The following is a 24321-nucleotide window of genomic DNA, read 5'->3' as shown; positions in this document are numbered from 1 at the left end:
GATTTGAATCACATGTACAAATTTCTGGTTTTCAATCAGTTTTCAACACCTATTGTTAAGTGTAGTAATCTTATAGTCAATGTGCAATAATCTGTTGATGCCAGTATTACATATATCAGAAAATTATTATGTAACAAATTTTGCTTTTATAGAATTATATTTATCCTGACACTTAGAAAGCAATTATGCTTCTGTTTATAACGAATTGTAACTCATGAAAATTCTTGTTCATTGGATTTTACTTGATTAAACATAGGTGCATGGAAGTATACTTGGGTCTTATGTTTTGTCCATTGTTCATTGTACATTTAATTGTTTGAAACTTTCAATTTTGTCATGCAGAGGCTTTCTTAGCTTACTATTTTGCTCATTGTCGAAGGCTGCACAGTGCCCTATAGTTGAAAACATTCTCGTACTTTGGTCCCTGGTATATAGTTGTAATTTGGTCTCTGGTGGATAGTCCTTTGGTCTGTTTCTGGTGGATAGTTGGCCTATGATCTGTTTCTGGTGGATAGTTGTCCTATGGACTCTATTGGATAGTTGTTTCATTGGCAATCATACCAACTCTCCTTATTTTTCCATTTAAGATAGTTTGACACAGTAACTAATAGCAATAATCTGGGTATCTATTGGGTTACCAATACCTTGCTTACTTAACAAGTCTGTATAATATTTTTTTTTAATTTTCCACATAAAAACAGAATTGAGAAATTATTAGTAATTTCTTGTTATTTCAATTTCTCACAATAAAGTTCAATTCATGGAGAGCTTAACTTTTGGCAGTATTTTGTGAAATTTAAAGAAAACACAAATGATTCTTTTTATTTCAAAAGAGTTATGTATGTGATAATCTCTTTCCAGTCACTTTCTGTTGAAACTGTGATAATAATTGATTTTCTCCTACATGTATTAACTTTGTATGAAATACTGTAAATCTCTTGACAGAAACAATGTCGTAGATGAACTCTGGTTTAGCAACAACAACAAAAATCAATGTATAAACATTTTAGTGTTCAAATACTTTAATTAAGCAAGCTATCAATTTATCATGCCCCATTTATGGGCATTATGTTTTTCGGTCTGTGTGTCCGTCCATCCATCCGTCCGTCCGTCCCGCTTCAGGTTAAAGTTTTTCAGGTCAAAGTTTTTGGTCTAGGTAGTTTTCGATGAAGTTGAAGTCCAATCAACTTGAAACTTAGTACACATGTTCCCTATGATATGATCTTTCTAATTTTAATGCCAAATTAGAGTTTTGACCCCAATTTCACGGTCATAGAAAATGATAGTGCGAGTGGGGCATCTGTGTACTATGGAAACATTCTTGTTTTTTTTATGTTTCTATGGAATTGAAAGATTGCCTTGTTAAAAAATTTATGTATAATGTTTATATCTTTACTATTCTTGAGTTTTCATATTCATGAAATCCCTTGTAAAGTTTATAGGATTACAGAATACTATTCCTCATCTTTCTAGCCAGTCTCATCTATGAACTACAATTGAAAACAAATGGAATTAATTTTTTTTATGAAATCAGTAGTTATTTGCTTAATTCATACAGTTCCAAGGATTCTTAACTTTCATATTGCCACAGGCCGACCATATCAAATGATTGGTATTTTATGACCAATAGTTGAGTTTGTTTATGCTTATTAGTAGTTGATTGGTCAATAAAACACATTTATATCTACCGATATCTATCCTTATTTACCTGACTTATCAATACTGATGATAAGTCGTCCTTCAAAGACTGGTCAAGTGGCCAGTGTTGATTTAGTACGGTGGACATGTTTAGAGTTCTTACATTAAAGCTTCGATTGTCAACAGATTTTCATACTTAAGGTTACAAAGTATACAATTTCTTGTCATATTAGGATTTTTAGGGGATTATTATGAAATATATGTATAGATATTCACATTCTTTGAATGTTGAATAAAATTTGAGTAATGACCTTTGAAAAGCAGTGAATAAAAAAAAGATGTGCTGTTGTGGATAGAAAAATATTTGCTGTGTTAAATACTCGATTTGAATCTTTCAGTCTATATTTGAAAGGTTTTTTCTCTGAGATTCATTGCTAGATTCCTTTTTTTAATTTGACTTGATTTTTTAAAATTGGAAAATGAGTTGTGTCAACCCTTACATAAAATGACATTGTTATATGATAAATTGAATGCTTCACAAAAAATATGCTAATTTCACTTTTGGTTTACATATGTGTGCATTAGAATTCAGATTAGAAGAACACTTCCAAACGTCAGTTCACTATAATGATTTCATATTAATAAGAAATCAAGCTTAACATGCTTAAGGGTCTCTGAAAATTAAGCTCAGCCCTCAGATGCATTTTATACGATTAGTTACGTCCAGATGCTAATATATATATTCTTCTGCATTATTTTTCCCTCCTTGAACTGGACATGCTCTGACAAGTTTTAGATATATCTTCCAAGTGTTTAGTACTCTAGTTAATAAAAACACTTATTGTTTTTATACAAATAAGTTTGACAGTTTCATTCTTACAACATTCCTAGTAACCTAGTGCGATTTTGTCGTAGTGGAGAAATCTACGGACTTAGCCCATCAAACCTGACAGGTTCAGATCTACTTATGGATATAATAGAATTTCATTGATTTAATACAAACTTTGACCAGGAGATGATGTTATGGACTTCTTTTGGCAATTGAATTAAAGGATAAACATTTGCATTAGGGTTGATATTGAAAAGTTATTTATCATAGTATGGATTGAAGCATTTTGACTTATCGAGTTATTTCAGTTTTAATTCATGTTTGGAAAAAAGTGATTTCATAATGTAAAACAAACTTTTTTCTATGTTCTTTGTCAAAATTAAAGCCTTAAAAATGTTAATTGACTGAAGTTTTTACAAGAATGTAGTTGAAAGCAAACCCAGGCCCAGATAAGTAACAGCAGATACTATGTAGTATACTGTATAATAGTGTTTCCTAGATTCAAATGTAGAACTTCATTGATAACTTGATGATTCACCTTGTATTTGGACAAATAAGGGAAATTCCAGGGTTTTAGAAAATTACAATCCTTAAACGGGCTTAAAGTACATGGGACCAGGTCTTGCAAATGGAAATATTTGTCATATAGTAGAATATTCCAAGTTTTGTTATCTCAAAATATCATATCTTCATTGTTAAGTTTTTTGTAAGATAAATGCACTTGCATGAGTTCTCTGGCTTGTTTGGGTTTAGAACAGTCATATAAGGAGTGGTTCTATCAATTAGCGTATATTTTGAAGGTACACCTATTTAAAAAGAAGCATATTTTCTATGCATCATTTTGTGTTTAGTTCCTTTTCTCATTGGCATAGTGCCAATTATTTATTGATACAAAAGGTTGTAACATTCATCAAACCAAAGACTATAACATAATTTACTACTATGTACCTTTAGAATAGATATATCATCTACTTTTATCAGTTGAAAATTGATACACAATAGACACATTTATGTAATTTTCCAGGCAACCCTCAAGTGTCCTTAAATTCTCTCTAACAGTAAATAAGTGTGAAGGGTGAGCAATTACGTACACCATTGTTAAGTTATTGGCAAGCAAATAATGTGAAATACAGAATATTTCAGAGCTTTGGTTCTTTTAAGGTCATGATGACTTTCAATTCTTAAAAAAAAGTAGGTAAGGACAGACAATGTTTATCAGGTTTAAAGTACAATACTTGGATTTGGTATGGTAGGAATTATTTAGATGTAGGGGAGAAACTTTATTTTAATGCCCTCGCCATAGGCAGCGGGGGTATTAAGTGTTACCCTTAACCTTCAGTCCTTCTGTTTTTCCTTCCCGTTTTTTGTTGCAAAGCTTGAGCGGGGGCATTCGATTCCTCAGACGCATTCTTCTTTTATTTTTTTCATTGTACCTTTAATAGCTTTAGTCCATATAGCAGTTGTATTTAAAGATAATTTCTTTGTTGGATCTGATGTTATTTTCAGCTTAAGTAAAGGTAATTTCTTGCTTTAATAGAATATTTTAATGGCTTTGTGTTATGTGAAAAAGAAATATCTTCACCTATAAACCAATGTCACAGACTTGTCAGCAGTATTCTCCATACCATTTAAAGCCACAAGAAAATATGAAAAGTGGCATGATCGAACCTTTACCAACAATATAACAACTGGTAAAATCAAGACCACACCAATGTGCGAAAAGCAATTACATGTGGCCTCACTAACAGTCAGATTTTAGAAAGGGTTATTTTTACTATTCTTTTTTTTTTTTTTTTATTTTTATCTTTAGTTTTTGCAATAGAAATACTTCTCATATTTTTTTTTTTATTATTTTATTGAATGGGCTTAAAACAAGTAATTGGCATATTTACATTTTGAATGAATGTAAATTGACCAAACTGTTTCAAAGGAATTAATACATTCATATCAATTGATAAATAAGTGCCAATTTAAACTTTGTCAACAGCTCTTTAATATTTGATATAAGCATCAAATTTCGTGACAATTCCAGTTAACATTTGACTACATCAAAGATGTACTATTTAGATACCACAACCACAATAATGGGGGATACCGCCCTATTGATAGCTTCTTATTGATAATTGGTTTTATACCCCCAATGATAAAACAATTGAAGTATATAGGTTATCATACCTGTGTGTACCTGAGAAATCTCACCTGTTTGCTTCATTAAGGTTACTGTCCTGGGAGTTTGTAACAATACCCGATGCTGCATGTCATAAGGAAAGTTTAAAAAGAACAAATTGTCAATACTGAAGTTCATGATATATAGACCTGGAATTTATTGAATAGTAAATACAAAGTTCTGATAAGAAAAGGTCATGCATGTTCACAAATGGATTTCAATTGTGAATTTGCTGGATTAAAGGATTAAGGTTTATCAGGAATTTAGTTCTTGAGAATAAATTTGGTGTGGGAATTTTTTTCTGTCTGGGAATATGGATGCCAATGATACAACAGACACTCAGGACCTACTGAGTGAGAGTGACACAAGTGAGGCACCACGAGTCGGCTTTGTCAAAACTAAAGTACAAGCAGTTAGTATTTATATGCAATGTTAATTACATACTTAATGTTCATAATTGTTTGAACTTATTTAGTATTTTTGAAAACTTGCTAATTATGCATTTTATTTATACTTAGTTTTGGTCTATTGCACATATGCAGTTTTTGTCTACCATATTTATTGATTGTCTTATGAAGTTGTTATACAAAATGCACTTTAGAAATGACTTGTACATGTGATTTGTTCATCAATGATAGCATGATGGCTATTGTTAAATTGTCTTAACAGATGTGATGTACTGTGATGAAATTGAAAATTATTTTGATAAGTGGTAAATGAAATTAACTAGTTCTGCAATTCTAAAAAAATAAAAATGGCAGAAGCAGACCTTAATATTTTTATTTGCCCCTTTCAAATTTCATTTTATTGAGTCTTGCATGTGTGTGAAAATTATAAACGATTAAAAAAAATGAAAGGCAAAATATTTAAAAAAATGATTTGTTTAGTAAGAGTCCAATATTTTATATCTATTTTCATTTTATTTTATAATTATTTTAGGTTGGGGGGGGGGGGGGGATAAGTCACAATATTGCAAAGAATCTTAAATAAATTTTAATCCAGAATTAAGTTTTTGTTGATTCTGTCCTCAGTGGTTTTGTACATGTAGTGCTACTTTTCCTCTAGTCTTGATGATTTCTGCATGCCATATGTAAAGTATATGTTTAATCTTGAACAACTGACAGTAATTATATTTATAAAAAATAGCTTTTACTTAATCATTGTATGCCAACATTTAACAAATGTTCTGTTAATAAATGACCCATTCTTTATTAGATTCTTTAAGTTGACACTTGTAGTTGAGATCATTTGGAGATTTATTTTTGTGACATGTCATACTTACAATGACTTTTTGAGCTATATTAATTATTGATTGGTGACATAGTTTTAAAATAAGTAGTTTTTCAACAGGAATCAATACTAACCATGCTAGCAGTTGCCAGTCACTCAAGGCAAATGAGAATTGTTCTTTTCCGGTCTGTCAGGTGTTAAACCTATACGTCAGGAATCCCAATTCAAATCTTTGATTTTTGTTATATTTGACTTTCACTAAGCCTTAATATATGTGATATAAGCTGATTGAGTAAATTTTTGACAAGGCTATTGAAAGTATATAGTAATAAATTATAAAATCAGGTATCATTGGTAAAAATTAGTACATTTCTCTGCCATAACTCTTCAGAAGTGGATTTATAAAATACAAAGTTGTACATGTATTTCTATTTTAAAAAATGTCCTAATGGGATCGTTTTACAAAAAGTTTTAAATATTTCACTTGTTTGCTATTGTTTGTATTTTAGAAGTACTATTATTTACATATCTAAGATATAGTTACATGTCTTAAATAAACAAATGTAAGAGAATTTCATCCTTCATTAGGATTTATAACAATTGCTCAGATATGCAGGATGACCAAGTAAAATTTTATTGATCAAATCTCAAATGACATATCCTTTTTTTTAGATAAAAGAGAAGCTGTATTTTAATTTCTGAATTTTTAATGGGTTTTTAGGGCATTACATATAGGGAAATAAAAGGATTAAAGACAGAATTGAAAAATACATTTATTTTTAATTTTTTTCATAGAAGTACAAAAAAAAATATGTGTTGAACAGAAAATATTTAAGAAAAATCTATGTTTTCTTTTAAGTTTTATGAGTCATATCTAGTACACTGTATAAAACTATAGAGCTATTTTTTTTTTTATAATTTATGTGGTACAAAATACAAATGTTTATAAATAAAATATGTGGGATTTGCATATAAGGTTATGTATCCTGCCCCTCCTTTATGCTGCCATTCATTGTATGGTTTAGCTGCCTATGTAATACACTAATCTTGGATTACTAACCTTATACAATTAATTTATGCTTTAACTTTGATAATTTCCTGTGTAACAAAACTATGCCCAATTTATAAATTCATACTTTTAAATTGATTTTTGATATGTTTCAGACCTGAGAAACATAAGTATGTTAATTGATTTTCAACAGTTTCTGTAAGGGGTTTTAATTCTTTAATCCTTACATGAAGTATAGAACATGGGTATTTATTAGAGATCATTTCTTTGTAGTGGCTAAGTAAACTTTTTTTAGTTTACAAAATCAACTGGTAAAATATTTTTGATAAGGTTTTGTTCCTAGTACATAATAATTTTTTAAATATTTGAAATTTTTATATGGTATGTCACATATGTTTATGTAAACAATTCAAGATAACCGTTATTACAGTCATTTACAAAATTTATAACTTTAAAACAGTTTATAAAACAAAATTGTTGAAAAATGCAATATATATGAACCGCTGAGTTGAAAAAATTTTGAGTTATGATCTATCATGGAATTCCCATGTATAGATGGAATTTAAAGATAATCCCAGACTGTGCCAGACACGATCAGGTCTAAGGTAAACTTTACAGTGACCAACAGACAAAATTAATTCCTAAAATACATATATATAAATGAAATAAGTTGTCATTTTAAACTAGCAGGGGAGGTTACTCATGTGGTTTACGAATTTTATAAGTGATTTTTGTTCCATTCTTTTGTTGTATCATTCAGTATATTTTGTTTGATTTTGTATGAAATTTTCAGCACTTAACGGCATGATTAAATATAAATTAAGAAATTTTATTCTTTTAATAATGGGAAGAAGTTTTGCACACTGTTTCTCAAAATTTTAACTGAAGATTAAGGTTTTTATTTTAAACATTTTAAACTAAGATCTTGTAATGGTGACATTTTTCTTTTTTTTGTTGTATTAATTGGATATTTTTAATAGATTATTATGTGTTATCTCGAAATTTGAACATGGTAAGATCTGAAGTGTTTTATGATAGCAAGACCTGGTTGTCAAGCATCAGTTAGATGCAACATAGTCAGCTTCATGTAAATGCTTGATCAAGCAAGCAGTAAAACTAACTAAAATCAATGGAAACAATTAAAATCATCCTTTTTATCCCAAGTTTGTCAGTTAATTTGTTTGCCAGTAATTTGTGATCAATTAAAGGAAAGGCTTAATTCCTTACCAGTGAATGATTAAAATGTTTGTACTAATGAAATCAATACTTAGTTAGTGAACTCTGCAAGTTTTTACAGGTTTTACACATTGTGAATTTTTCATAATAAATATGTTGTGGTAAATAATAGGTCTGAAGATTTTAAGTTTAAGGTAAATTTTAATATTTTCATATTTAATTATTTTGTATGTTTTTTTAAATTTGAATTAGATTATAAGTTTATAAATGGTTGACCAAATTAAGTTCTCTATACTGCATTACTTCCTTGTAATAGTTCAAAGTGAACAGAAGTTTTAATCAAGTAGACACATAATTATTATTGAAACCTGCAACATTAAAAGCTAATTATAGTTTACTGAAACTTTATAATATCAAAAGAAATATTAATTTTTATGAGGTTAGCTTGACTGATTTGGCAGTTAATTAAGATAGAAAATGAAAAAGATTTCCATGCTCAGTACGTGATCAGACCTTTTCAGTAGATTTGAAAGACATTCAATATATTGGGAAAACAACAGAATAATATAAATTCCCCCGAATGCACATGGAGATGAAAAAAAGTGGCAGCATTAAAAAAGTAGGAGTTTTTTTTTCGTAGATGTGAAACACAAAGAGTTGGGAGTATAACATCTTTTTGAAAATATACCCCTTTTTCCTAACCTGGACATAAATACATATTGAGTTTTTTGGCACCTCTTTATCATCCAACAGGATGCGATCTTTTACAATATGCAATGTTTTATCTTATTTAGGCCTTTGCAATACAATTCAATGCTTCAAATCTGACATCAAACCATTCTGACTTTTCTCAAGCATGTGTAAGGTTAAATTTGGAAGAAAAGTTTCTTGAGAAAATTTTTTAAAGTTTATCTACCAGAAAATCTAGCTGGGTTTATTTCATCATTTTCAACACTTTACCAATTGTACGAATTTAAATTGGTTATGATTTGCTGATTAAGACTTATGTGCCCCACCGATTTTGTGTATTGAATTTGTTTATTGATTGAGTTTAATAACTCTTCTGATTTGATTAGTAACGCCTTTTGAATATCCATTGTTCGTTCGATTTAAATCTTTTGTTTGCATAATTGTTCAGGTGTGCCTGCAGAGTTTATTGTAATTAAAGTTACGGCTAAAAACTACTTTCGTTTCTTAGAGGTCACATTTTAACATTTGATTGGAAATTGCAAGACCAAAGCCATTTCAAGCAATTTAGAACTTGGCATGCCTAAAAGATCAGCTATATTTGGTGGATTTAGATAAATACTTACGGTAGTGCTAAATTTTTACATTTTATTTTATTTATTTTACTATTGAATTATTGAGCAAGATTATTTGAAGTAAGCATATTATACTAAATTTGATATGGTTAATTTTTTGCTCAATTTTGATTTCTTACATGTGAAAATTTTTGACTTGGCTTCTTTAACTTGAACCATAACTTTTAAAGTCAAGTACATTAAATGCATATAGGACAGATGTAAAGCATCCTGCCCTGAAATATTTGTGCATTGAAAATGCTCTAGATTTATGTTCTGTGTTGGTTGCTGTCCAATTGATGTATACAGCATATCCCCCTTTTTTCATTCCAACATGTTTTTGTAAATGTGACAGTACTTTTTCAAGAAGTATATACAGGGAAAAATAAATGATTGAGATGCCAATATCAGTCAGAGTACTGAGGATTTAACATTTCTTTGTTCTAACCATAGTCATATATATATGATAGGGGGTTCAAAAGGAAAAATTAATTTGCTGCATTTTTTATGGAAGAAGGGTCAACATATGATGTCTTTTTTATGTATAACAAGTGAAAAGCTTGTGTTTTGTTGTGTAAGCAATTTCATACCATATCAATTCTGCTTTGTTTAGAAATTTTAGAATTGTCTTAAAAATAAAAAAAAATATAATCATTGATTTAGTAATGTTTGAAACATGATATATTGTGGTTTCCTTTACGTAAGCATATACAAAAATCTATTGCATGTTTACAAGGGGTATTTTGTGTGTATGTATGTGTCTTTGTTTTGTCAGAGAAAGACGTAATTGTTTTGTAATACATACTCAAACTTGGTTATGTTATCACTTGTAGTGAACATTTCATTAGGTTGGTAAAAAAATGGACAGCGAATCCAAAATGGAGAGTTCTTCATCTTTCTATTACAAAAGATCCATAATGGTAGGGCTATTGTTAACTTTTACAAAAGATCTATAATGGTAGAGCTATTGTTACACATTTTTAAGCAGTAATATAAATGCATCATAGATATAGCAGATAAAATGTCTTAAAATATGTTTATATGATTTTATTTTGAATACTTTTTATCAATTAACAAATGCACAAAAGATTTGTATTGTATTTTCTAATGTTCAGACAATTGTTTTATGCTGATATGGATGGTAAAAGTGATTCAATATATTACTCTTATCATTTTAATCCAATAGATTAAGTGAAATGAATATGTATTTGCTACATGGTTTATTGAATTCAGATGCCATTGCTGAAGTATTTTGGTACTTGCATGTATTTCAAAGTATGAAAGTAAACTCTCTGTTACAACAAAATACTGGGAGTTCATTGCATATTGTGTTAATGAAATCATTGACAGCTATATTTGTTACAGAAATCCACAAAACACTGTAATCAGTATAATTAAAAATCATGTACAATTATATATCAAGAAAAAACGTAGCTTTTCACAAGAATATTTTTTTTTTGTCATTACAGCTTGAACAGAACTTGAAAGGAGGAGGAGAAGACTACGGCGAGACACCATCTAAAAATCTTGTCCAGCAGAACATCGAGTTACGGAGGAAACTTGAGGAGGAACATCAAAGTTACAAACGTAAACTCCAGGCGTATCAAGACGGACAACAAAGACAAGCTCAACTTGTACAGAAACTTCAAGCCAAGGTATGAGCTAGGTCTGAAATTTCATAGATATAGTTAGAGCCAAAAGTTTATCTATAAAACCGTTGTTTAGGCCAGGTCTTAGTATGATTGCCCAAACTAAGTAACAAATTGACCTACTGTGGATATTTTTTATCCACCTACGATAGTAGAGGGGCATTATGTTTTTCGGTCTGTTCGTCGGTTTGTTCATTGTCTGTCCGTTCGTCTGTCTGTCCCGCTTCAGGTTTAAGTTTTTGGTCAAGATAGTTTTTGATGAAGTTGAAGTCCAATCAACTTGAAACTTAGTACAGATGTTCCCTATGATCTGATCTTTCTTATTTTAATGCCAAATTAGAGTTTTGACCCCAATTTCATGGTCCACTGAACATAGAAAATGATAGTGCGAGTAGGGCATCCGTATACTATGGACACATTCTTGTTTGTCTTAAAACAATTGTTCCTTTTATAATTCTTATTGCAAAGCCACTTTTACTTTTATATCTTATGGAAATACTTAAAACATTTCAAATTTCAAACATACCAGCTGTAAAGGGAGATAATTTGTGAAATAATGATAGATCCACAAACAGAGAGAAACTATTATACATATAATCAGTGTCGATATGTTTTATTTAAAATAAAAAAAATTGAAATTTAAAATTCAAGTTTTGTATTTTGAATCAGTTTTATCTCCCCATTATTTTGTTTTCCTCAGATTATTGAGCGTCGACCACAGGTGAAATTTTCCTGATATTTTCTTACATTTTATATCAACACATTATACATTATACATACTTATCCATAGAAGTTGCTGCACCTCAAGGAATAGAATAGTTAGCAGTTATATGTCATCCAATTTACACAGTTTTTTCTTTCCTTTAAAATTTTTAAAATGTTAATAATATGATATTTTTAAATGATTCATTTAACATAATGTCAACAAAATTCATGAACTACTTAAACCAACAAATTGCTGACCTTCAGTGTCCTTGACGGTATATAGTATACATGTATTCTTGAAAGTCTTTGTATTTAGCCATTTGGTATGATATTTACTAAAAATTGGACAAGTTCTAAATTAGAAAAAGAAGAAAACAAGAGAATTGTTTATAATTAAATTCTTTTTACAGTTCAGCAATTGAAAAAGGAAATATCTTCATACTTTCTACAGCTAATGTATATCTTTTATTAACTGATACTTGTAAAAGATTACCAGGTTCAAAACTTTGAAACTTAAAAAAACCTGAATAGTTAGTACAATGTATTTCTAAATTTGTTTTGTTAACCAATTTCGATGGTACACATGTTATACAATTGTAAGAATGCATCCAACATGTATGAAGTTTATGTAACAAAATTTCATAATTTTTTGATAAATTGTATTTTAATAGGGTTTCCTTAGTGTAGTTTTTACATTGGCTTTTGAATATAATCAAGTTTATATGACAATTTTTATTTAATTTGACATAGATAGTGCATTTTTCTCAGAGTATCCTTTACATGATATTGATAATTAGCATTTCAAATAGATTTTTATGCAAGGACTCAAAATAAGTAAAATACATAGTGATTTAAATAGTATTGAAAAGTACACAATTCTTTGAATTCAAATGTATAGCATGCACACTATTGTTGTGCAAAACTGCCTGAGTATTGTGTTAAATCTAAATTTCATTAATAGGACTACAAAAATTATTTGTTAAGAAAGGACTAGTCTTGGTTCTTAAGACGCATATGAATTCAAATGTATTGCATGCACCCTATTGTTGTGCAAAACTGCCTGAGTATTGTGTTAAATCTAAATTTCATAAATAGGACTACAAAAATTATTTGTTAAGAAAGGACTAGTCTTGGTTCTAAAGACACATATAAATGCAAGTATAGCCAATGTTTATTTTTTAGCTGTAATTTAGAAATTTGGCTAAGCTTTAAGTCTTACTTGTTTCAGAATATAGTGTTTGATAAAAAGAATAGAACTTATACTATATAGAAAGGTTGTTAAAACGTCTAAAGTTTCAGAGCCAATTTGCTGCAGTCTAATATTTACAGATTTAACTTTTCAGCTTTTACAATACAAGAAAAAATGTACTGATTATGAAACAAAGATACACTCACAGTCTATTTCGCAGGTAATTAGAGAATATTAACTAATAATATTGTCCATATTTAGGTTTTGCAGTACAAGAAAAAGTGTGAGGAAATCGAGGTAGATAACTCTGATTTAAAATCCCGCTATGATCATTTGAAGTCGGTAAGCTAGATGCGTGGACGAAGTGTTTATTTAGGTGGCTGGCTTTTCCACTTAGATGTTTCTTGAACTGATTTCAGAAATTTTTTTAAAACCTTCAGTCATGAAGTCCTCTGTTTTAGCACAATCCATTAATTGGTTTGTGAAATAAATGAAGATTTCCTGACCAAGTCTAAAAAATTTCCTGTCTTTGTTCAAGTGGCAACTATTGATGAGATTGTGTTTCCTATAGTTTATATTTTTCCTTTCTTCGTAAAAACAATCATTTAGAAATTGTATTCAATCAAGAAAGAGTAATTCATTCAAAACTTTGACTACATGTGAAAAAAGGAATAACTATCTCATCAATATAACTAGGTTTTAGAAAACCAATAACTTTTTTGTATCTGAAGTACTGCTGAAACTGGAATCAGTTATAGTAATGCAGTATAAAGATGAAGGTTTAGCAGTGAATTGATTCAAAATAAGCCATTGGTTGAGAGACTCTGCACTTACTGGGCATGTTGTACTGATCCTCTTTGATATGAATTATTAGGTTCTACAGTATAAACGAAAATGTGGTGACCTTGAGAATGCAAATAGTAGTCTAAAATCAAATTCGAGCGTGAGTATTTTTGTACGAAAAGTCCAACTTATTGTTGTTGCAAGATACTCTAGTATTGATTGGCTTTAGTAGATATTGGTATTGTTTATTTTTATTTTTATTTTCTCATTCATTTCAATGTTGATTTTATTTTTTTTTTATTGTAAAAGTGAATCACTGAAATGGAGCACAATTTTTTCCCTTAACTTTTGTTTGACTAGAAAGCTCATTTCCTAAACGTCTTGTCTTGCTTTTCTAATATGTAACAAAACTTTCAACATTTGTAGTTGTCCCAAAATTATATTATTCATGGTAATCAAAGATGTTTTGATACACAGAGAAAAAAAATTGTTTGGAAATAATCTCACAAACATTCATCCAAATCCTTCATAGATTTTTTATTCTAAATATTGTATGGTTGAGAATTAACAGAAACATAATTTCTAGTTTGCACCACTTTTTGGGTAAAAAAATTCAAAATCTTTAAACTCTGCTCAGAATATCCAGTTGAATGAAATGAGATTGAATTAAGTCCACAAGCACCTAACTTCAACAAAAAACTACCATAAATCATACATTGGTCTCTGTGTATTAATAAGTACCTTATTCACTTCATAAAATATACTTTAATATGATATATGGTTTGATAGAAACAGCAATATTAAACCCCAGTCAAATTTAATAATGGTTCCCGAGCTGTTGACATGTTTTACAACTTTGATATGACATATTCTTCACAAATTCAGTTGAATAATACCTTGACGCTAAGGAAATCAATGAATAGATTATATTTGTAATATTGGGTTACCTTGTATTAGTCGCAAAGTAATGTTATTTTATCACTAAGAATGGAATAAAGCTGGTAAAGGAATTCACATGTACCTAATTTTATGCCTGATTCCTGTTTTTAAAACACTATTCATAAAAAATGCAAACACACGGTAAAGCTAGAGATATAAGAAAAAGGAAAGGAAAATACAAACTAATGTCATTTTGATCTCTGGTGGAGAGTTATCTCATTGGCGATTATACCACATCTTCTCATTTTTTATTTCTGTAAATTTGCGAAGAATGCATAATAGCTGCAAAAATCCTAAGTTTGTGTTTACTTTGGGTCGATTGATACTTGCTCATTATATAAGGAAAATAAATCCCTCAACTGTTATGGAAAAGAGTTATTTAAAATCTTGAGGAGGGGGAAGGATGAAGAGCTCAAAAATTGTCAGGAAAGCTCACGTAACAGAACTTTTTCCATCTGTTTATTAGTATATTTTAGGGGTTGTCCAATACCCACCACTCATATATCACATTACTAAACCTTCACAAAATGCCTGTAGATAATTGTTCGGTCAGATCACCATGTGTTGTTCCCTTCAAAGATGACAAATTCAGGAAAAGTAATTTCATTATTGGAAAAAAGATACATATATCTTGAATTTTTTTTGTTTTCTGAATTTGTCATTTGTGAAGAGTTTGTTGTGCCTGTGTGTGTTGTTTGTTGTGCCTGTGTGTGTTGTTTGTTGTCGTGTTGTTGTAGATAGTATTTACTGTTGTGTATTTCATACATGTAAAAATTTGTTTGTTTTTTACAGAAGGATAAAACATTTTTTTTGCATTGCTTTTAAAAGAGATTTTGGCTGAGAAAATCACAGAAAGAAATCAAAATTTAGACAGTATCTATTCTACATTAAAAATATATACACTGAAAATGCAATACATACCATTTACTTCTTGCTTAATGATGAAAAAAAGAAAAAAAATCAGGATAAAAATTCTTTAGATTATGAATACTTTTAGTTGACATTGTAATAGCTACAAATTTTGTTTGTGACAAAAAATCTTGTATATAATCAATATGAAATGGTAAACATTGCATGGAGTTAAAATCAACTATTGTAGTTTTCTTTTCATTAAACTTCAAATAATTAAATTGTTTACTCAGTATAAATTTTCTTTACATAACCAAATCAAGTTATGAGTTGATACATGTATGTATTTAATGACCCTACTGAAACATTGTTCTCTACATAATAAGTATTATATAACTTAATACACAGTTTGTTTGATTGGAAATTTATATAATCATTTGATTTTTCATTTCAACAGTATTGATTTTAAGTCAGTGTCATTTTATATTTATACACTCAGCTGCATCCTAAGTCTACAATAGAATAAAGTAAGAAAAGGTGTTATAGCCTTGAAATCAGACATGTTTTAAATGAGAACAAGAAGCTTAAGTAAGACACAAATTTTACTAGCAAGGATTAGTTAGTATCTTGACCTGAGTGTTTATACTCAGAAATAAAAAAAAATCAATGCAGTAATTCAAATTAAAAAAATGTTTGGATCAGCATATTTGTATATACTCTTTAGTTTAAGTTTCAAATTAACCTATTTTTAAATGTTTTGGCCATTTTCTTTAAAAAAAAAAGTCTATTTTGGAACAGTAGCTAGGATTAAACAAAATTTTGGAGATAAGCTATTCTGTGTAGAAATATAAACAATCATGTTTTTATGCAGTTATTCATAAAATATTATTTGTCAAAAATGAAAGCTACAGACAATTTACCTGGATTAAATAAAAACAACCTAATTTTCCTGTTTAATTTTTTGGGTTTTTTTTGTGGGTGAGGGAGTTAGGATATCTATGGTAAACATGAGATTTGCAATACATTTTGGATGTGTATTAATGAACAAAAATGATTTTTTAAACATTGGGGGGAAAAACTGCAAGATTTGTGCATGAATTTAAAAAAAAAAGGAATTATTACAAGGTTAATGCTACAGATATTGAAAAAAAATAAAATTGATCCGTTCTCATTGGGTGATTTCATCCTCAAATTTCAGCTACCTAAAACCACAAACCTATTTCATTTGGAAACTGCAAAATATATACAGTAATGTGATCTATAAGGATCTATAAGGAATGTACTTTTGATTTGTCTACATGTAACTGTTCCTGCATGAAATTCAATGAATTTTAAAATACGACTTTCTCACCCTCTTAACAAGTCAAATCTTGAATTAATATGTATTTGATTTTATTTTCTGAAATTTTGTTTAAATGTTTATTAGGAACAAATTATTTAACTGAAATTATAAAATTTAAATGGAAAACATTTAATATTTTCATATCCCACCGTTTAAACAAATCTAATTAAACTTCATTTTCTTTTAAATGGTTTTTGGCCATTAAAAGCAAGTTCTAAGTATAAGGTCAGGAGCCACGGACAATTCCATCGTCACATTCATTTCACAATAAAAGTCACTTTTGTTAATTTTGTTTACCAGTTTAAATAAATGTTTATTTTAATCCATTTATCAATAACTTTGTTAGGTATTTATCCAATAAAATTGACTTAGCTTTCATGATTCAAATTAATTCCGTTTATATGGTAATATCATTATTATTGTCACTCACAGCAGAGATGAATTTTATTGAGCTTCTAAATACAAAGGTGTATACTGTTATACCTATATGTTTTTAACTTTGATCCCATTAAAACGAGATTTGTCGTAAAGTCAAACATCATCGCTTGATCCATGTTGAAAGGCACCTTTAGCAATCACTTAATGCATCATTTCACCATATGATGTGATATTGCAGTATCTAACTGAGAAAGCACAAAGTGAAATTAACGAATGGGAAGTGTCATTTTGTGGGACTGGTTAAAAAAAGTGTTATCTGTTTGTGCTGTGGAGTTTCATTGTTTGACCTGGCTTGTGGAGTTAATTTAAGGACATACATATATATAAATCAATTTCATCTTCTTATTTTCTAAATTGAAGCCAACTTTATTTAGGAATATAGAAACTTTATAATTAATTCCAAGATGGCAGAATCTGCTGAACAGGATCAGGATTTGTTATCGGGAGAATCTAACGATTATAGAATACGTAAAACTTATAGTGCTAGAACAATGCTTCGTCGTAATAAATCTTATAAGGTAGGAAGGATAATAACTGTAGAATTAAGCCTTGGTTTTAGGGTTTTCCTTCAAATAGTAAAACTACAATTAAGTATCATCATTTTGATAAGTGATAGTTATTCACCTAAAGAAATAACCATTTTACATTTTTAAAAAAGATGACCCTAACACAAGAATCTGTATTCATCAGAATCTTTTTCAGAAGTTATAAAGTATTATTTGGAAGTTTACATCTCCTGTACCCCTATTTACAATTGAGACAATTTAATTAATGAATATGCATATATTTTAGTTACAATCACAACAGGATTCCTATCATAAAGGTTTAGACAGTGAAAGTCGTCTCCGTCAGGAAGCAGAAAACAATATGGATCACGAGTCAGCTTTGATCAAGTTAGAAGAGGAACAACAGAGGTCAGTAGTCCGAGGATGATATCAACTCCTCAAGGTCATGTGTTTGAAATCATTAAGAATTAGTTACCTGCTATGTTCTTTTTAAGTGAGAGTTATAGATTCATGCAAATATGCAGTATGGGTAGGATGCCCTTCAGATACCTTGGTTATACATTACTGATCAACATTATATATTTCTTCACACGAATATGATCAAAGATTAGATTGAAAATGTTGCATGTCTATACTTACAAATGAATATGCTTTAAATTGAAATGCATTGATGATTCATAATTCATTTCAAAACGATTTGAAATAGATTTTTCCTGCATAGATATATAAAAAAAAAGAAATTAAATGAATATAAATTTGTGCAGTTTGTCTAATAATAAATTTATAAATATTCCTTAAAATTTAGAACAAAAAGTAAATGCTTTCTATTATTATCAGGGAAAGATTATAGCTCTCCATCATTATAAATATTATTCACATGGTTATGACAAATAAAATTGATCTTTATTGCATTCTATAAATCCAAACCATGTATAGCCTTACTGAGAAATTATTCAGGACAAAACTATTAATATATAAAATTGAAAGCATTGAAATGATATTGATATGCAAAGTTATCATTTTGGTTCAAATATATACACAATTCAAATATATACACAATTTACACATCTATAATCGAATTTATGTGACTTATTATTTTACCAAAAGTGAATTTTTACGTAAGGGCTACATGAAACTATATGCGTCACATAGTTACAGTATTAACTACAAGACATGTCTATACAAAATGCTGTTTAAGTCATTGGGCATGTGAAATTTAAACTTAATAAGCTGGTTGTAATACAATAAGCTATTGCATTTTAAAACATTTTTAATGTTAAAAATGCATAAAAAATGTACTGAAAACTGAATAATTGATAAGTAATATAATTGGTTTGAATTATTTTATAGTTTAGAAACTGAAATTTAAAGGAGAAATATATTTAAAATGCAGTTGTATAGTAAACTTTAAGTTATGTAACATTTATGAAAGGATGTTTTTTTTTTTATTCTTTATTATTTATGAATTCTTCAACCTTTTTTATGGATGTTGTTAAGGTATAGTGTTGCAGTTTAAATAAGTAATGATGTATATTTCTGAGTAGACTACAATGCTAATTCAGGTCTGAAAAGCACAAAACAATTAATATAACAATCTGTTAAAGTGCACTACAGGTTGTTTGTTTGAAGTTTGTTTAAAGAGCCTTTAAGAGATAAGCTTGTGTGTGTAATGTTTAAGTCTGCAAGATGAACTTCTTTCTCACTGAAAAATTGTCCTGAACATATATGAAATATTTGCCACTGGATGTAAAGCAAACAACAAGCAACAATCTCATTGAAAATTACCACCACAAGTCTTTTATTAAATTTACAAGCACATGCATTATTCCTATCTCTGTTTAAAAAACTATCAGACTAAGATAACACCTCATTTCAGGAGTGCCAGCTTGGCCCATGTGAATGCTATGCTACGGGAGCAGTTGGATCAAGCAACGGCAGCCAACCAGTCCCTCACTAATGATATCCATAAGCTGACCAACGATTGGCAGAGAGCAAGAGAAGAACTAGAAGGCAAGGAAGCAGAATGGAGAGAGGAGGAACAGGTAATAATTGAACAATACTACATTACTTCCCAATACCCATTATCTTATGAAAATGTAGAAAACATGTGACTAAGAACCAATTTGAAAAAGAATGAGACTTCATTATATCCCTAGTAAACTTGTTATACTTTTGTTTTGACATATTTGGCCTCCTTGCATGAACCATACATAAAAAGTTAAAGAAGCATTGAATCAAGGAATGTTTCAAAGTGATTTTAGAAAATTTATGACTGTCATTTATTTTGACTATGATTTATTTCAATATAATTATGTGTTATTTTTTTCAGTCATTTAACGAATACTTCAGCAATGAACATGGTCGCCTCCTCTCATTGTGGCGGGAAGTGGTTGCTTTCCGTCGCAGTTTCGGTGAGTTGAAGACAGCAACAGAACGTGACATGTCTCATCTTCGTTCTGATGTCACCAAGGCATCAAGGAGCATGCACTCTGCCTGTCTCAACCTGAGTGCCAACCAGAGAAGCTCAGATACACAACTTTCGGTTCTGCTGGATCGTGAGAAACAGGAACGCATGTCTCTTGAGAACCAACTTAGAGATAAGAACAGGGAGATAGGAGAACTTCAGTCTCGCTATGATACTCATAGTGCTGAACTCAATTCCAAGTAAGTATTTAAATCCAGTCACTTAGAATTTATTGTTGCTAGTTTGATGAGTGTTCCACAGGTATTGTTTCTTTTGGTTCTAGAACATTCAATTCATCTTGTATTTGAAGAAATGTCTAAACCATTTAGATCTCAATTCAAGAACCATGAACCAATTCTTACATCTAACACTGTCTTTTGTAGCGACTGATTCTTATGAAATGAATCATTCTACGTAATTTTGGCAAGCATAAACATATATCTTATACAAAGTTGTAAGATTTACAAATGCATCCTGTTGATAAACAGCATAATAGATTCAATAAATGTTATTCAAATACTTGTATGAGTTAAACCAAAGAAATTTGTAATTGGGCAAATACTATTTTCAATTGAAATTTGTTTTGATCGAGTTACATAATATGTTTAGAAAAAAGTGAAGATAAAATTAAATAGTGTAGTAGATAGAGTTAAATACTATCATTTAAATTCATAAATCAAAGATGACTATCATCATGTTATTGGAAAATGGATTTTCTCAGTGTGTGTGTGTGTGTATTGCACCAACATATAATTTACAAACCTCATTTTCAGATATGTTTATGAAAAGGTTTCTGTAGAAAATCAGACACGGTAAAAAAGCAATTAAATAATCGTCTTATTAAATACTATTACTGAAAGGTGATATGCAGTTTTATTTTTCAGTTGTTTATCTCTTTGTTAAAAAGATGCAAAAATTGAAGTTTTACTTACTTTTTGGCATGATTGTCAAAGTTTTATACCGCTTAAATTTAAAATTTTTTTCCCTATAAACCATTTTTTTAAAAGATCAAACTGCTTATCATCTGAGTTTGCACGAATTATACATTAGTTGTTCAGCTATTTTACAGCTGCTTTTTCCCTGAATGTTGGAGCAAAGTTATCCTGCTATTTTTTATATAAAATATTCATTCAATATATTCTTTTTAATGCAAACATGAATTTATTTTAATAGAATACTGTCAAAATATTCTAGTTATTTTTTTTCATTGATTCACAATAGATTGTTCAAGATTTTATGGAACTCTCCATTGAGTGAAATATTACAAATGAGGAGGTATAAAAGAGGCTTTGCTTTATTTAGCCCCTGAAATTGCAAATATAGTAAATTCTTCAATCTTTTTAAATTTATTTAGTTTTATTGATAAACGTCAGGTGTGATATCAGTATGATGTCATAACATGACATATTTGACCTATAATCACAATTTTATTCTTTTTTGGGGGCAAAAGTAGACCCAGTTTTACCCCAAAAAATATTTTACCAACTTTAATGTCATATTATAACACATCTTGTAGCAATATTTGTTTTACTCTAAATATTTAGAAAAGATCTCAAAATAAGGCTATTTTGGCAGTTTTGCATTAAATTGAAAAAGTTTGAACCCCTAGGTAAATAAATAAAACAAAATTCAAAAATATAATTACTGATATCTAACAGACTTATGTCTCGTAAACATTTGAAGGATGACGTTTTTTTGGAATTTTGAATTCAAGGGACAAAAAAAAAGTGGCCTTATCATACCTTCTCCTTTATGGATTAAGATTTCATTGTTGGAAAATCTTTAGGTTTATATCAGTATTTAAAATATTTATGTTATAGAGGTAGTTTGGTACCCATATTTATCAGATTTATATAAAAAGAAAGGTAGAATGCTTATATTGTATATTTTTAGCTTGAGAACATATAACTTTTCTTCATTTTTTAATTCATTTTTTTTTACACTTTCCTGACTTGATTTTTTGTCCCCAAAAAGAATACAGTTTTAAATATTACTCTATACACTCTTTTTCATATCAGATCATTTCATTCATATAGAAAAATAAAAAATAGGTAAATTGTTCAAACTGATATTTCAGGATTTCAATATTTAATAAATTCACATGAAAAGGACATTTTAACAAATAAACCAAGACAACTAGTGGCTAGTGAGATGAATTTTTGTCCATCAGTTTTCAATTTATGTTATTTATTATTATAGAGTCAATGAGTTGACAATGTTGAATGAGAAATTGAAGATACAGGCTGAAGAACATAACAAGACCATCAGTAATCTTCAACGTAACATCAACAACTTGGAGACACGTCTTGGTGAACAGCGTAGCTATGATCTTCCAGAGACTGAGTCTTCTCGTCAGTACCGTGAAGAAACAGATGTCATTCACGAGGCTCTTAGAAACATTGCTGAGGCTGTTATCAATGATGCTGATGAAATTGATGCAGAAGGAGGAAGACGTTCAGTATCACCTTCAAGAACAAGGTCAATGTCACCAACAGCCAGGGCAAGGTCACCAATTCTACGAAACAGATCAAAATCTCCCATGGCTAGGTCAAGGTCTCCAGCCTTTGCTGATGCCACATTCTCTGCTGTCCAAGCTGCCTTGAACAAACGTCAACTCCAGGTATCAGAACTCAGAGCTAAGTTGATAGCCAGTAAAGATCATAATGGCCAAATTAGAAAGAACCTGGATGATGTTGAAAATGAGAGACGTAGACTGGAAATGCAGATTATCAACCTGAAAGAGGATCTGGACTTATCGTAAGTTTGCTTTCAGTTTGTTAATTATGATGATTGCTACAAATAAATGATAAAACCGGTATTCTTTGAATATTTATGCATTTGAAACTAAACTCTTTAAGGTGATAAAACAATGTGCATTCTATGTTTAAGTAAACTTGCTACAATTGAATTTATTTATGAATACATTTGAAATGAAACTTCTTGATCAATCTGTTATAAAAGTGAAAGAATGACATGGATCTTTTGCATTGTAGGAAAAGAGACAAGGATGATACCTCTAGAGAAAGAGACAGGCTCAGGAATTCTCTCAACTTGACAGGAAATGAGAAGTCTCAACTGGAGAAGGTCCGCATGGAAATGAATGAACAGGTAGAAGGGCTTCAGATGGAGAATGAAAAACTCCAGGCTGCCAACACCGAACTACAGAGACAGAGAGACAACCTGGAGGAGGACAAAGAGGATGTTACTAAAGACAAGGAGAGGCAACTTAAGGAGAACGATAGATGGTAAGAAAAATAAGATAATAGGTTAAGGCCATAAGGGGGACTTAATTGATATTAGTAAATGGTTGACTGCAAGATAATGAAAAGTAGAGACAAATTAAAAGATATTAGTATGATAGAAAGCAGAGAAGTTTGTAGGTATGAAAATTCTCTTTGGAAGGGTTAGAGTCACATTTACAGGGATTTTAAAAGGCTGCAGAAGCTAAGGGGATTGATCAATCTTTTGGATTTGGAAGGCTACAGAGACTTGCAATGTACCACTATTTGTTCAGTGTCCTTGGATCCCATAACAAAAAAATGCCAGAAATAAGTCTTTTTTTGAACTCTTCACAGGATTTACAAAAAGTCAATGATATTGTCATTTTGAAAGATTGCAATTGACAAAACAAGTGAAAATTGAAGCCCAATGTTTAAACATGTTAAGAAGATTTAAATTTCAGTGGTATCAGTTTCAGTATTTTGACAGCTAAATTACTGTAACATGATTCTGAAGAGACAAACACAAACTCATTTTGAATATAATATGATGTTGTGATGTGAAATTTAATTCTAACCTTATTGTATAATTTATCTCGACATTTTAATTCTGTAAACATGTTAAGATCAAGAGAATTTACAATACTGGATGATACTGTGTCAGTATTGCATGCTAGCACAATTTAACCTTTGATTTTGTTTAAATAAATTCGGTAACATGTATTTTCTGATGTGTTTTTTTTAAACAAACAGGAAATATAAAATATTCATGAAATCTAAATATTAGGCATTTTATCACTATCAAAGGTACAAAGCATCATTAATATTCATTGGAATTGAAAAAGAATTCCAAAAACAGATAATTCTAATCAATTTCGTGTTATTGATG

General features: G+C 29.7%; 1 protein-coding gene across 14 annotated transcripts in view; it reads left to right on the top strand.

The window, feature by feature from the left end:
• Positions 1-24321, top strand: part of LOC127720003 (rootletin-like) — a 104307-nt gene that overhangs the window by 57057 nt on the left and 22929 nt on the right. For 7 of the 14 annotated variants that reach the window (XM_052226397.1, XM_052226393.1, XM_052226403.1 and 4 more), the window contains 8 exons: positions 10820-11005; positions 13155-13235; positions 18037-18158; positions 19627-19792; positions 20080-20414; positions 20988-21026; positions 22414-22971; positions 23208-23459. In XM_052226397.1, coding sequence (XP_052082357.1) covers positions 10820-11005; positions 13155-13235; positions 18037-18158; positions 19627-19792; positions 20080-20414; positions 20988-21026; positions 22414-22971; positions 23208-23459 — 1739 coding nt within the window. Of the gene's footprint in view, positions 1-4932; positions 5047-10151; positions 10271-10819; positions 11006-13047; positions 13114-13154; positions 13236-17613; positions 17763-18036; positions 18159-19626; positions 19793-20079; positions 20415-20987; positions 21027-22413; positions 22972-23207; positions 23460-24321 lie in introns of those variants that run through there. The other 7 variants (XM_052226404.1, XM_052226405.1, XM_052226406.1 and 4 more) reach the window with 7 other exon arrangements.

This window comes from Mytilus californianus, unplaced genomic scaffold, assembly GCF_021869535.1.
Source record: "Mytilus californianus isolate M0D057914Y unplaced genomic scaffold, xbMytCali1.0.p SCAF_11, whole genome shotgun sequence".
NCBI lineage: Eukaryota > Metazoa > Mollusca > Bivalvia > Mytilida > Mytilidae > Mytilus > Mytilus californianus.
This window is presented reverse-complemented; position numbering and strand designations above follow the sequence as displayed.